At 47.5% G+C, this 13,000-nt stretch overlaps 2 protein-coding genes across 2 annotated transcripts; both read right to left on the bottom strand.

Moving 5' to 3' along the window:
* Positions 1-8,025: 8,025 nt before the first annotated feature.
* LOC106297449 lies at positions 8,026-10,922 on the bottom strand. The gene is made up of 4 exons (XM_013733684.1): positions 10,512-10,922; positions 9,978-10,438; positions 8,956-9,872; positions 8,026-8,672 (listed from the first exon to the last, which is right to left on the bottom strand). The coding sequence occupies exons 1-4, from the start codon at positions 10,920-10,922 to the stop codon at positions 8,026-8,028; spliced, it is 2,436 nt and encodes an 811-aa protein (XP_013589138.1).
* A 45-nt stretch (positions 10,923-10,967) lies between these two features.
* LOC106297450 lies at positions 10,968-12,359 on the bottom strand. The gene is made up of 2 exons (XM_013733685.1): positions 11,310-12,359; positions 10,968-11,237 (listed from the first exon to the last, which is right to left on the bottom strand). The coding sequence occupies exons 1-2, from the start codon at positions 12,357-12,359 to the stop codon at positions 10,968-10,970; spliced, it is 1,320 nt and encodes a 439-aa protein (XP_013589139.1).
* Between the last annotated feature and the right edge of the window lie 641 nt (positions 12,360-13,000).

Here is a 13,000-nt window from a genome sequence, read left to right on the forward strand (position 1 = left end):
GTAGGATTTGGATATGGTTTGGTTTATAACCGATTAAACCGAATAAACCGAACAAAACCGATCAAAAGTAGAAACATGTAATTATGTACATATTTTATAACATCACATGAAAATCTATTTGTTATATAAGTTATTCTTTTGTTAATATTTATTACCATATTTTTAATAGTAATAAAGAATCCTAATTTGAAAAACACTTAAAATATAATTGAAAAAATTCATCGCAACTGAAGCTTCTTATTTTCTTAATCTTCTTCTTTTAATCATTTCGCTTTCCTTTAGCATTGATTAAATTAGCATTGATTAAATTGAAGCGAACGTTATAAATTTGATGGATAATAACTAGAAAAAATTCTTCACAACTTTTTTTTTATTTATAATCGAACAGAGTTTCACTCGAAGAAGCATGATTTTGATGAACACTCAATATGGAAGAGTGGAAAAACTTTTCTTTCATACTTCTCTTTTGTTTTTTATTTTTATTTTCAAAGTTTAGAGCTTTGATTTTAATTCTAGATTTGATTATTTCATCTAAAGTTATAAGCGTTTTTATTTTTTTTGTTCTTTTATTTGAAAATATAATATATTTTTAATAAATGACTAGACGACAATATGACTCTAAAATTTATATAATATGATCCCGAAATAAATAATTATGTTTTGGTATAAAACCGAATAAACCAAAAACCGACGGTATATAAACCGAACCGAACCGAAGTAAATATGGATTTAGAATGGTAGTTATATTTTACTAACCGAAAAACCGAAAAACCGAAAAAACCAAACCGAAACCGACCCGATATCCGGATTGAACACCCCTAGTCACAGAAACCACCCAACAAATAACAACCAAATTTAAGTTCTAGTTAAGTTCTAGTTCTTACCTTTGGTTTTCATTCAAAGCAGACCTTCTCCAAGTCAGCGACCTGCACAGTGAGGTTATCAACCTGCCCACTGAGGATTGTGACATGTTACTAGACATGAAAACATCAATGAAACTGTTAGTGAATTAATAAGCAAATGGACACAGCAATGAAACTATACAAAATATGTTAATATTCAAATATGAGACAGTGAAAAGTAGACTTCACTAACCTCCAGTGTCTCAATCTGTTTATTGAGATTCGACACCCCCGTGATCACCTGCTCAGCCTCCTCCACCCGCTTAGTCAGACGTTTGATCACCTGTTCAGCCTTTTCCACCCGCTTAGTGAGGCGTTTGATTTCCTCCTGGACACCTATCACCCAAAGCTGACGATAATGTAACCCATCAGCCTTGTTTACAACATAAACACAAATAAGAATCGCGTCTGTGCAACATAATTTATACACTTTTGGCAATTGAGACTTATACCTCGTAGTTTTTGCAGGTAAAGAAACGCTTCCCAGGAAGAGTGTCGTACTCCTCGTTCTCCCGAACCTCGTCAATCATTCTCCCACCGCACGCATACCTTTTCGGAATCCCGTATTCTGAATCGGCCACGTATCTTAGCATGTTGATGTACTCCTTTTGCCTCACTGCTCTGCCCATCTCGATATGATAGAACCTAAAACAACTTTATTTCTTGTAACCTGTGATGTGACGATTTAGAAATATTTTTTAAGAATGAGAGAACTTCGCGAACACCCAAAACGAACGTTTTGTATGGAAAGAAGAAAACAAAATTTCATCGTATTGATTTGAAAATATATACTCTTAAAGCTTTTATTTTAATCTTGTTGGAATTCCAGCATGTCTCTGATGATAGTTATTTCCTCACAAGTATACAAAGCATCCCACTATAGAATATTGACATGAACCTAAAAGAAGAGTATTACTATGGATAAGATCTTTACATTAAAAAAAAGGTTAGAAGCTGTAAAATAATACTTTTTCTTACTCATGTAAACCTATAATTTGTAATATACTTACATAAATTATAAAGTATAAATTCAAATTTATAAAAAATTTAGGAGACAATATTTATGCCCATTTTTCACAGCCTGTAGAATTTGAGTAGTGAATAATGTTCGAACAAGAAACGGTACTGAACGAGAGAATGTTCGATTTTATATGTGGGTTTAGCAAAGACGTCTTATTGATGGTCGGAAAGGCGTTTCGTCGGTTACAAGGAAAGGGAATGCGTAAAGGAAAAGCGACCGGAGCTCGAGGAGCTTTGCCGGAAATATACAGTACGGCGAGATAACGAAGGTAAAACCCTAATCTAGCCGCCCAGTATGTATGAGTATTTTCGGATCCCTTCTACGTTGCATCCCCTCCTCTCTTTTATAGTCGACTTGGTGTTTTCCTGTGACCTAGCTTGCGTCGTCTTCATGGGCTTTTAACTCGCTGGGCCGAAAAACCTACGTTGCTTCGCGGAGCCATTTAGTCAGACTCATTTAGTCGAAATGCAACTGACCGAAAGTTCCCTCACGCCGCGCCGAGAGACCGGCACTCCAAGCCGCTGCGTCGAACCGTCGTTACGCCTTGTTTGGGCCGGGCCGTCCGTTCTCCAGACCTTGAGGGATGGTCGAATCCATCCTCTACAGTAAGTCCCCCCAGTTCATCGGTGAGTGACGTTCTGTCGATCTCGATGAATATGGAGAGTTAATGGTTTGGAAGAACAAACAGATCATCGCGAGAGCACATTGCTTGGTCGACACATCCCAAGACATCGTCACATACTTCTCATTTTATCAGGCGGTTTAATCGAATCTTGGTCAAACCGGTTTTGTTTGGTTAGATCCTATTTTCATTTCGACCGTTGATTTGATCTGGGTTCGCGCCGGTTATCGCGAGAAGTCGAAACGACGCGTCGATTTCTTCGGGGGCTGGATACTTTTTCTAGGCCCACGTAGGCCCATGTAGATTTAATGATGACGCCTCGGGGAGATGCCCCGCTTCCCCTCTATAAATACTTGTCCACTTTTCGTTCTCTCCATTTTTCTCCGCGTTATCCAGGTACTTTCTCTCTCTTCCTGTCTGCTTCTATCTCTAGATTGTTGTTGTTGTAGCATAGATAGCGATATGTCATCTGGTGGGAGGTTATCTCGTAAACAGAAGGGGAAGGAGGTCGCGACTGCATCTAGTCCCGCGAGGGACGCGAGCGGGGTTGCACTCGAAGAATTCGAACAGGTCCATCACGAAGCGATGATGGAAACTCAGAATTTAGATCTGTCTCAAAGGATTTTGGTCTCCGAGTCAGCGCGCTCATATTGACAAGAAGTAGGAGGAAATCCAGCTGAGCCACAGGCCTGCGAAAGAGACGGTTCGGGTGGTGCGAGGGACGGTTCCCTCGTTAACTACGTGCCGACGTGCTATTACCCTGGAGAAAATTTTGAGGAACTCCCGGCAGTAGCTCCCGAGTTCTTGCTCTCCCCGGACGTGAGTGGCCAAGCCTGGGAGAACGTTATCGAGACGCAATCGACCCCTGATAGCGCGAAGAAGCATTTGAGGGAACGGTGCGGATTGGGGTGACCTTTCTGATTCCTTCGAAAAGACAGAGGCCTTGGTCGCCACCGGTTGGGTTCCAGTGCGTCTACGAATCTTATTTTCAAGATGATACGAAGCTCTTGTTTCCGATCCCTCGATTAGTTACATCGTACATGAGGCGTCGAGGTGCGGCGCTAAGCCAGTTTCTGAATGGCTCATGGCGTATCGCGGTTGCCTTGATGATTATGGATGCAGAGATCGATGTCTCTATGAGTGTTCGCGTCTTCGAGGAGTTGACATCCATCAGCTCGCTGGATGACGGCCTCTTGTCGATAAAGATGCGACCAAGATATAACTTGGTAGGGGGACATCCTAATAAGACGTTCGATTGGCAGAGGTCTTATTTCTACGTTAAGTGCGACGACTCTGGCTTCGAGAATCCTCCGGATGAAGACTACCGTGTGTTGTGGAACACTCTGCTTGGTAGAATACCCTCATTAACTCGCGTCATTTCTTCGTATACTAACTGTCTTTTATTCTCATTGTCTTTTTTTCTTTGCAGCCGATCACCCGACTTCTCGTGAGTATCCAAAAGAATTCCTTTCGAGCGCTCGTGCCGTTGCGAGACTCGCTCAAGAACATTGGGGGAATATTTCTTGGGAGAGGGTTCACCGTTCCGCAAACCTTTGCTTCTGCTTTTGTAAATGAGCTCTCTTCTTCTTTTTTTTATATGTCCTTCGCAGAGGACTGGAATTCGAGTTACCTTCCCTCGGCTAACAAGACTAAAAGGCGGATTTCGCTGTTCACCAAGGAAGAGCAGAAGAAGATAAACGAAGCGAGGAAAATGAGGGGCCTTCCTGATCTGAGCGCCATGATGGCGGCACAGCTTGGTCTGCCGAGTGCTGAGCTGTTGATACCTTCTAGCGAGATGGCGGCTACTGATGCGACCGACGCGTCTCTCCAGCGTCGCGACTCCTCACCCGGCGCTGCCACCGCTACCTCGAAGAAGAAGAGCAAGAAGAGGTCTCACGCCGATCCGTCCATTGTTGATGATCCCGAGACTCGATCAGAGGGAAATGATCGTTCTGAGTCCGTCGAGCCGTCCATGAAGAAGAGAAAGAAGAAGAAACAGCGATCCCTGGAGAAGAACGCTGCAAACCGCAGTACCCAAGTTGCCCATTCCTCTGCTCAAGCTGGCTCGATTGCCGGGCCGCCTCTTAATTTGGCCCTGATAGATGAGCCCCGGAACGACCAGACGCCAGGTTCCTTCGGCTGCTGCTCCGCCGAACCCTGGGGAGTCGGCTCCTGGTTCGTCGACTGGTGGTGCTCCGATCGTTAGGAAAACTCTGAGGGTTGAGTTCCCCGACCGTGTCTCATTTGAATACGATGGGCCGACTCCCCTCATCTATGCTCCGAACAGATGCACAGAACTGGTCAGTCGGATCAAATGCGGCCCGAAGTCTCTTCCGCCGGTTGCTGACTTGATCTTCCAGGATGAGTACGTCGATGCTGCTCGTACCAAGTTGCTGGTAAGAGTTTCCCCTTGACTCCTTCATCTTCTCCACTTGTGTCATATTTATTTTATTTGCTTAAGTGCTTTGGCTTCCGTGTTTTGCAGTGTGACGGGGTTTCGAACTTCGTTGTCGAGAAATACGACACTGCACTGAAGGAAGCGCTTGCAGAGTCGGATAAGTTGAAGAAGACGATGGCGGCTAAGAGCAGACTCCTTCGCCGAAAGAGGGCGGAATGGCAAGCAGAGAAAAGAGATCGAGCGGTCGCTCGGAGAAAGCCTCAGAAGAAGCGAGCTGAAGCAGCTGAGGAGGAGCTTTCCATTGCTCGCTCTACTATCGAAGCTCTGGAGCTACGAAAAGCCGATCTTATGGAGGAGATGGGTGTCAAGGCCGTGGAGCATAAGAAAGAATTAGACCGACTCAGGGACTCACGCGTCTACGAGGTTACGAAGGAAAGGGTGAAGGTCGAAACCGAGATGATCGCGAAGTCCAACAAGCACTTTGGGAATCTCGCGACTGGTGGGCTTGCTACGCGCCTTTCGACACAGCGCGGCTGCTGCAGAGTCAGGCATTTGGAACAAAGAAATGCCTTGAGGCTTTGAAAGCTAGTGGCCGCGACATCCCTCAAGAGACCATTGACATGTTTGCTGCCTAGGAGGAGCAGTTCGAGAGGGAAGTCACGAAACTAAAACCCGGCGAGATTCCTGAGGGCGACTTGGCTCTGTATCCACTTAGGCTCGACTCGCAGTTTGTCGACATGCGAGCCTTCGCAGGCTTCGACCCGCCCGGATCCAATGCACATTTGATCGATCCGAGGACCGTCGTTGCCCTTCAGAATCCTACTACTCATTCTGAGGCTTCGATTACTCCTTCTCGTTCCTCGGGTCATGAGGCCTCAGGAGGTATTGTGCTGGCTCCGTCGCTCAAACTGACGGCGAGGGGACAACTTTGGCGCTGGGTCAGGCTGGGACCGCTGTCTTTGAGATCTTTGATTCCTCAGCTACTGGCCAAGAGGGCAGACAGGATGAGGAATCGAGCAGGGGTGAGGGCGATGAGGAGATTGACAAGGGTCAAAGCGGAGAGGCAGATGCTTCCCAGGCCAACCCTCCTGATGGTCCGTTTGGGGTTCATGAGATGACTCCTCTCGTTGAAGACGATGGCGCAGATCATTCGACGAATGTGGACCCTCCAGGGCCGTCTGTCGGCGATGACGGCGCAGCGCAAGAGCTCACCAAAGATGCTAAGGAGTGATGTTTTTTTCCTTCTCAAACTTTAAACTCTATCTTCCATTTTGTATTTTGACTTGGCCCAGAGTGGCCTTTTGTTTGCTTGAGACTCTACCTGCCTTTTCTCAACCAATCGTAGAATTGCCGTTTGAGTCTTCGAAGGATCATAAGAAAGTATAGGCTTTGAATTGAGTTTAAAGGACTTGGTAGATATTGACAGATTGCAGTTATGTAGAGCGCTGATTTGCGCTGTATCGAGACAATGGCATCATCGTCGTTGTCTCGTATAGATCGCGATTTTAATGGACTTGCGACCGTATGTCGCCTAGTCGTTAGTCGTTAAGTTCTTTTGCTCGTTAGTACCGTTATCCACACGTCGACTAGATACGGGTCTGAGGCGGGTTACTTAAGACCAAGAGAAATTTTTAAATGACGACGGTTCCTAATCTGATCTCAAAGTAATTCCTAAGCATTCGGTCGGCCAAACCTTACTTAGTAAATTATGAAATGGATAGGAGTTATCATTTTGGACATATCGGCTAATGCCGTGATATGACCAGGTTCCCGCGAGTACGTGTCTGATCAGGACATACTCGATAGTGGGGTGCGAGTGCCGGTACGTTCGTTCGAGAGGCCGGGGCGAGCTCTTGTAGGCATCGCATGGATAGTGCGACTTCTCGAGGGAGAAGTTCGTTTTTTATTTTGTTACAGCTGGACACGTTAAGGCTGCCTACGTACCCCCTTTCTGGGGAATCAAGCCATTCGTAGTTCTTTGGTTTTCGAGTAAAAGTGGCTGTGAAAGCGCATTTACTCGGTTTTTTTTAGCTGGTGAATGTGACCGTGAGTCAATCACTCGCTTTTGGTGCCTTGTCTAGTTGTGGAAACGTCGGAGGTGTTTCGAGTTCCAAGCTCGTTGCACTGGTTCGCCGGTTGAGGTTTCGAAATGGTTTCTGACTATCTCGCTGATCTTGTAAGGTCCCTCCCAATTGGCTCCGAGTTTGCCAGCTTTCCATTCCTTGGTATTCTCAAACACCTTCCGCAGAACGAGGTTACCTAGTTCGAGAGGCCGAGATTTAACCTTCTTGTTATTGTAGCTCTCGATCTGATTCTGATAGTTCTGAATGCGAAGTATTGCTTGGTCGCGTTTTTCCTCGATGTCATCTAGGGCGTCGAGGAGCATATCGTGGTTGAGTTCGACATTCTGCGGCATTTTGGAACGGCGCAAGCTCGTCATGTTTACCTCAGCGGGTGCCATTGCTTCTACTCCATAGGCCATCGAGAAAGGGGTAGCCTTCGTTGCTCCGCGCGGGATTGTCTATGGGACCACATGACTCCGTCTAGTTCACCAGCCCAACAACCCTTCTTTTAGTCGAGTCGCTTCTTGGATCCGTCGATGATCATTTTTGTTAGTTGACTTGGCTTGGCTGTTGGTCTGCGGGTTTCTCGGTGTTGACATGTTTAGACGGATTCTCCATCTGTCGCAGAACTCTCTGAAGTTATGCGAGATAAACTGTGATCCGTTGTCGGTGATTATCTCGTAGGGGAGCCCGTGCCTGCAAATGATGTTTTTCCAGACGAACTTCTGTACCTCCTTATCTGTGATGTTGGCGTAGGCTTCTGCTTCTTCCCACTTAGTGAAGTAATCCGTGAGGACAAAGATGAATCTCTTCTGTCGAGAACTCGGCATTGGTCCAATAATATCCATTTCCCATCGTATGAATGGGTATGGTGCAGTCAAGGTATGGAGCAACTCCGTTGGGCTGTGGATGGTTGAAGCGTGTCGTTGGCATTTGTCACATTTCCGAACGTAGGACTCACAATCTGCGTTCATGGTTGGCGAGTAGAAACCGAGATTCTTCACTTTTAATGCGAAAGCTCACCCTCCTGAATGATTGCCCGCCGCTCCTTCGTGCGTTTCGGCCATGACGAGTCTTGTTTCGTCGCCGGAAATGCATTTAAGGAGTACCTTTGTCGCGGTCCATCGATGGAGGTCTCCGTCCTTGACGACATAGTGTGCACTGTGTCGCTTGAGACGTCTAGCCTCCCAATTCGCAGTAGGCAATTTGCCGTCAGATAGGTAAGCGATGAACTCCTCTCGCCAATCGCTGAGCTGACTTTCCGTTGCGCAAGGTTCTGCTTCATCGGTATGCATTGCGTCGGTGACGGCCGCTGCGATGGTCAACTGCTCGGTTTTTTGGCTGATGCTTGGTTTCTCAATCATGTGTATTGGGATCGTTCTCTTTACTTGGTCGTGCAGTTTGCTTCCAAGAGCTGCGAGGGCGTCCGCGCATATGTTTTCTCCGCGAGGAACCTTCGTGCTTTTGAAGAACTCGAAATCTCGTGTGAGATTCTTGACGAGCTTTAAGTAAGCATCCATCCTATCATTCCTGACGTCGTAATCGCCAAGATATTGGCTTACCACGAGTTGGGAGTCGCAATATGCGCTGATTCTATTAGCTTTGATTGCTTTAGTGAGACGGAGCCCCACAATGAGAGACTCGTATTCGGCTTTGTTGTTTGATACTGCGAAGCCAAAGCTGAACGATTGTCAAGTTAGCCCGCCCGTGGGAGACTGCAGTTGGACACCTGCCCCCGAACCTTTGTTCGTAGACGAACCATCTACGTGCAATATCCAGTTCTTGCTTGGTAGGATTAGGTCTTGCTCGAGTTCTGGCGTTAACTCGATCAGAAAGTCAGCGAGAACCTATGACTTAGCTGCAGTGCGGTTCTTGTATATAATGTCGTGCTTGCTGAGTTCCATAGCCCACTTGGTCAATCTTCCTGACTGGTTTGTGTTTTGCTTCACCGTTCTGAGGGGCTGGTTGGAGTGTATTTCGATCGTATGTGATTGAAAGTAGGGCCTGAGTTTTCTCGACGAGGTAACGACGGTGAGAGCCATCAAGAGCCATTTTCTCCAAGGTTGGGTACCGCATTTCTGGTTCTGTCATGCGTTTGCTGATGTAGAAAATGGGCTTCTGCTCTCCTCGATCTTCGCGGATGAGAACGCTACTGACAGCCGAGGAAGTGACGGCGATATATAAGGACATGGTATCGCCGGACTCTGGCTTTGACAGAACCGGAGGCGTCGTGAGATAGTGCTTCAATTGATTGAACGCTTCTTCGCATTTTTCTTCCCAGATGAATCTTTTATTTCCGCGTAAGAGTTCATAGAAAGGGAGGCACTTATAAGTTGATCGTGAGATGAATCTGTTGAGGGCCGTGATTCTCCCTGTCAACCGTTGGACTTCTCGGCTTCTCGGGAGGTCAAGGATTGCTGTTATTTGCTTGGGGTTCGCTTCGATGCCTCGTTGGGTAACAATGTAGCCCATAAATTCGCCTGAGGTGACTCCGAAGGTGCATTTCGCCAGGTTGAGTTTCATCCCAAACTCGTTCAACATTCTGAAGAAGTCTCTCAAATGGTCGAGGTGGTTTTCGGCGTGGAGTGACTTGACCAGCATGTCGTCGATGTAAACCTCCATAGTGTCGCCGAGTTTACCTACGAACATTCGGTTAACCAAACGTTGGTAGGTCGCGCCTGCGTTCTTCAAGCCGAAGGGCATGACTTTATAGCAATAAGTCCCCCTGTCCGTTATGAAGGTCGTCTTCTCGCGGTCGTCCGGATGCATTAGGATTTGATTGTACCCTGGGAAGGCATCCATGAAGGTTAACAGTTCGTTACCGGCTGTCGACTCTACCAAACGATCGATGTGAGGAAGCGGGTACCTGTCCTTGGGACAAGCTTTGTTTAGATAACTGAAGTCGACACATATGCGCCACTTCCCGTTTTTCTTCTTTACTACCACAGGATTCGCCAACTATTCTGGATACCGGACCTCGGAAATGAAGCATGCCTCGAGCAGTCTGTCGACTTCTTCATTCACAGCTTCAGATCGCTCAGGTCCGAGCTTTCGCCTTTTCTGCCGAATAGGTTTGAACGTAGGGTCGACGTTCAACTCGTGGGACGCTACAGTGGGGTCTATCCCCTTCATATCTGAAGTTGTCCATGCGAAAGTCGAAGCGTTTGCTCTGAGGAAGGAGATGACCTGTGATTGCATCTCGTCGGAGAGGAAGGCTCCAATGCGTATGACTTTCTTCGGATCGGCTTCATCAATGCGGACCTCCCGAACTTCTTCCTTCTGGGGATAGACCTTATGAATTGGTTTGGCTACTGAGTTGATGAGAGAAACCAGCTGTTGTAATTTGATTGCGGCGATAAGCTGCTCCCTCGCAGCTCGCCGGTCTCCACGGATCGTCTGTGTTGTTCTTTCTTTCCCGGGAAACTTTACACACTGGTTATAAGTAGAGGGAATGGCCTTCATGGAGTGTAACCAAGGGGGTGCTGAGGATAGCGTTGTAAGGCACCTTAGCCCGGATAACAGAGAACTTAACGGTCCAGGTTACGTCCCCTGCGTAAACTGGGAGGCGTATTGTCTCGATCATCTGTTCCGAGGAACCGTTAAACCCCGTCAGAGTGCGTGAAGAGGGCTTCATATCGCGTAGGTCGATCCCCATCCTGTCAAGCGTATCTCGAAAGATAAAATCGACTGAGCTGCCGGTGTCGACGACAACTTTCGTGACCTGGCATTCGCCAATTCCAATATCAATGAGGAGTGGATCATTATGCAGCATGCTGATGCCGCGAGTATCGGCTGCTGAGAAGGAGATATGATTGTCAGCTTTGACTTGTGTAGGCCACTTCTGAACGGTGACGGCTTGTCGTCTGTAATCTTTTATTGCTCTTACCGAGTCCCCGCGAGGAGGTAAGCCACCCATTATCACGTTGAGGTGCGGGGTGCCCGTAGCCTTCATCAACTCCAGTTACGCCTGTCGCTTCGCTTTGAGGCATGGTCGTAAATCACGTTTTTTGTACTGACTAAGCTTCACACGTAGGTCTTCAGCTTTAGAGTTGATCTGCTCGCGTAAGTCTGTAGGTTGAGGTTGGAGGCTTGGAGCAACTACGGTGTGGGCAGTCTTTCTCGCTTTGGACTCATTGAGGGTCGACCTGAGATCCGTTTCGCTTACTGAAACCTTCGCTGCCTTCCGCTTTAGCAAGGCGCGTAGATCCTTGGAGTCAGTTTTTCTCCCCAACTTTTCACGCAAATCTTGTGCTATCGACGAAAGTTAGTCATCCGAGGAGTCGTCATGTCGAGAGAGAATTACTTCTACTCGCTGCCAGTTTTTAGGTGGTTCTTCATCAGTTGACTCTCCCTCGAGATTGAGGTTGTTCACTGGGGCTCTCTCAGGGCTAGCTCGCTCTTCTTTCTGAGGAGCTCTGGCTTGAGACTTCTGAGTTTTCTTATCTTTGTTTTTGCTCCAGCTCTTATTGTTCCTCGGCTTCTGCGGAGGAGGTTCTATCTCGATTTTGCCATTTTTGATCGACTTGAGGAAATGTCCGTAAAGGACTTTGCAATCCTTCGTGTCGTGTGACTTGACCTCAAGATACGTACACCACTTGCTTGGTTCCACAGCATTTGAGCTCGTTGGTTCGGGAGAATTGGATTTCTGTTGCGCGATGTCTCGGTCCCAATGATTCCATCCCTTCTCTCGCACGACAACCGCGGAAACTGAGGGCTCCTCTTCATCCACTAGGTTCATGTAACCCCTCTTCTGGTTGGTTCTGCTGCCCGTAGAATGTTGACGCGGCTCTTGACGGGTGTCATTTGTCCGGGCGGGCGTTTGTTTTCCTGCCGCCTTTTTCGCCGCCTTTGCCCTGGTGTCTTCCTCTATACGGCTGAAGTTGTTGGATCGAGTGATAGCGTCCAGCACGGATCTCGTCGGGTGCCGATAAAGGTCGGCTCGAAATGGCGATTTGATATGGAGGGTGTTCATCAATGATTCCACAGCTATGTGGTCCGGTACGTCGACTTTCGAGACAACGGATTTAATCATCTCCATGAAATCTCGGAGGCTTTGCCCATTGGCGTGATTGAGGTTCCAGAGATCCGTAGCGGTGGCTTCCTGGCGAGTAAACATGATATAGTTCTTGAGGAAAGCCATCGAGAGGTCGCGAAAACTGTTGACGGAGTTTTCTTGAAGGCCGATGAACCAGTTGAGAGCGATTCCTTCTAGGGTTTCGACGAAAAGCTGGCAAAAGCCGGCATCGTTTTCTTCGTTAGAGAGATTCGCGCGCTGCATTGCGATGTTGAAGGACGTGACAAGGGCAGAAGGGTCGGAAACGCCGTCGAAGGTCGGAAGACGGAGCTTATCCATTTTTCGGAGTCGGACCCCCGTTATTTTTTCTGTAAACGACGTCCAAAGAGATTCTGCGAGGATACGCTCGATCTGAGGACCGGACGTAGTCACGTTGTCGATTTTAGAGTTTTTATCGAGCACTGACTGTATTAACGCGGCAAGATCATTTATGGTCTGCGCGTCGAGGCCTCCAGGGGTTTGAGCTGTATCGCCGTCGTTGACATCTTGGTCTTCAGCGTGCGCCGGCGTCGCGCCGGTTGCTTTCTCTGTGTTAAACAGATGTCTTCAGTACTGCGCCGTTGAGGCTTTCCACGTTCGCAGCGAGAGGAGCTAAGATTTCTGCGAACGCCGCGATTTGGTCAGTCGCCGCCTTCTGGGCTGCGTCCTGTTTGTTGGGGTCGAAAACGGTTACGACGAAGTTAATGTCCAAATCTTCGAAGAAGAAAACGAAAAACCTTCTTCGACAAACACTTTTTCGAAATAGATTCTTCTTTACGAAAAGCTTTGCGGAGGAAACGCAAGTCATCGAACAAGAGCTCGAACAGGATCGCTACACAGCGACCGAACACGTGCTCCGCTCGGTCGCTACGTAGCGACCGATTTCGAGCCAAAGCTCGGTCGCTACGTAGCGACCGAACATCCATTCCGCTCGGTCGCTA

This window comes from Brassica oleracea, chromosome C6, assembly GCF_000695525.1.
Source record: "Brassica oleracea var. oleracea cultivar TO1000 chromosome C6, BOL, whole genome shotgun sequence".
Taxonomy (NCBI): Eukaryota; Viridiplantae; Streptophyta; class Magnoliopsida; order Brassicales; family Brassicaceae; genus Brassica; species Brassica oleracea.

Excerpts from the sequence above, each read along its gene's own strand:
- LOC106297449 (XM_013733684.1), bottom strand. The coding sequence starts at position 10,922 with ATGGGTGGCTTACCTCCTCGCGGGGACTCGGTAAGAGCAATAAAAGAT. Across the intron at positions 10,439-10,511 it reads TCTCTGTTATCCGGGCTAAG|TGTGTAAAGTTTCCCGGGAA; the intron begins GTGCCTTACAAC and ends ACTTATAACCAG. Across the intron at positions 9,873-9,977 it reads TGCTTCATTTCCGAGGTCCG|GTACCCGCTTCCTCACATCG; the intron begins GTATCCAGAATA and ends TCCCAAGGACAG.
- LOC106297450 (XM_013733685.1), bottom strand. The coding sequence starts at position 12,359 with ATGGATAAGCTCCGTCTTCCGACCTTCGACGGCGTTTCCGACCCTTCT. Across the intron at positions 11,238-11,309 it reads AAAACTGGCAGCGAGTAGAA|TTGGGGAGAAAAACTGACTC; the intron begins GTAATTCTCTCT and ends TTGCGTGAAAAG.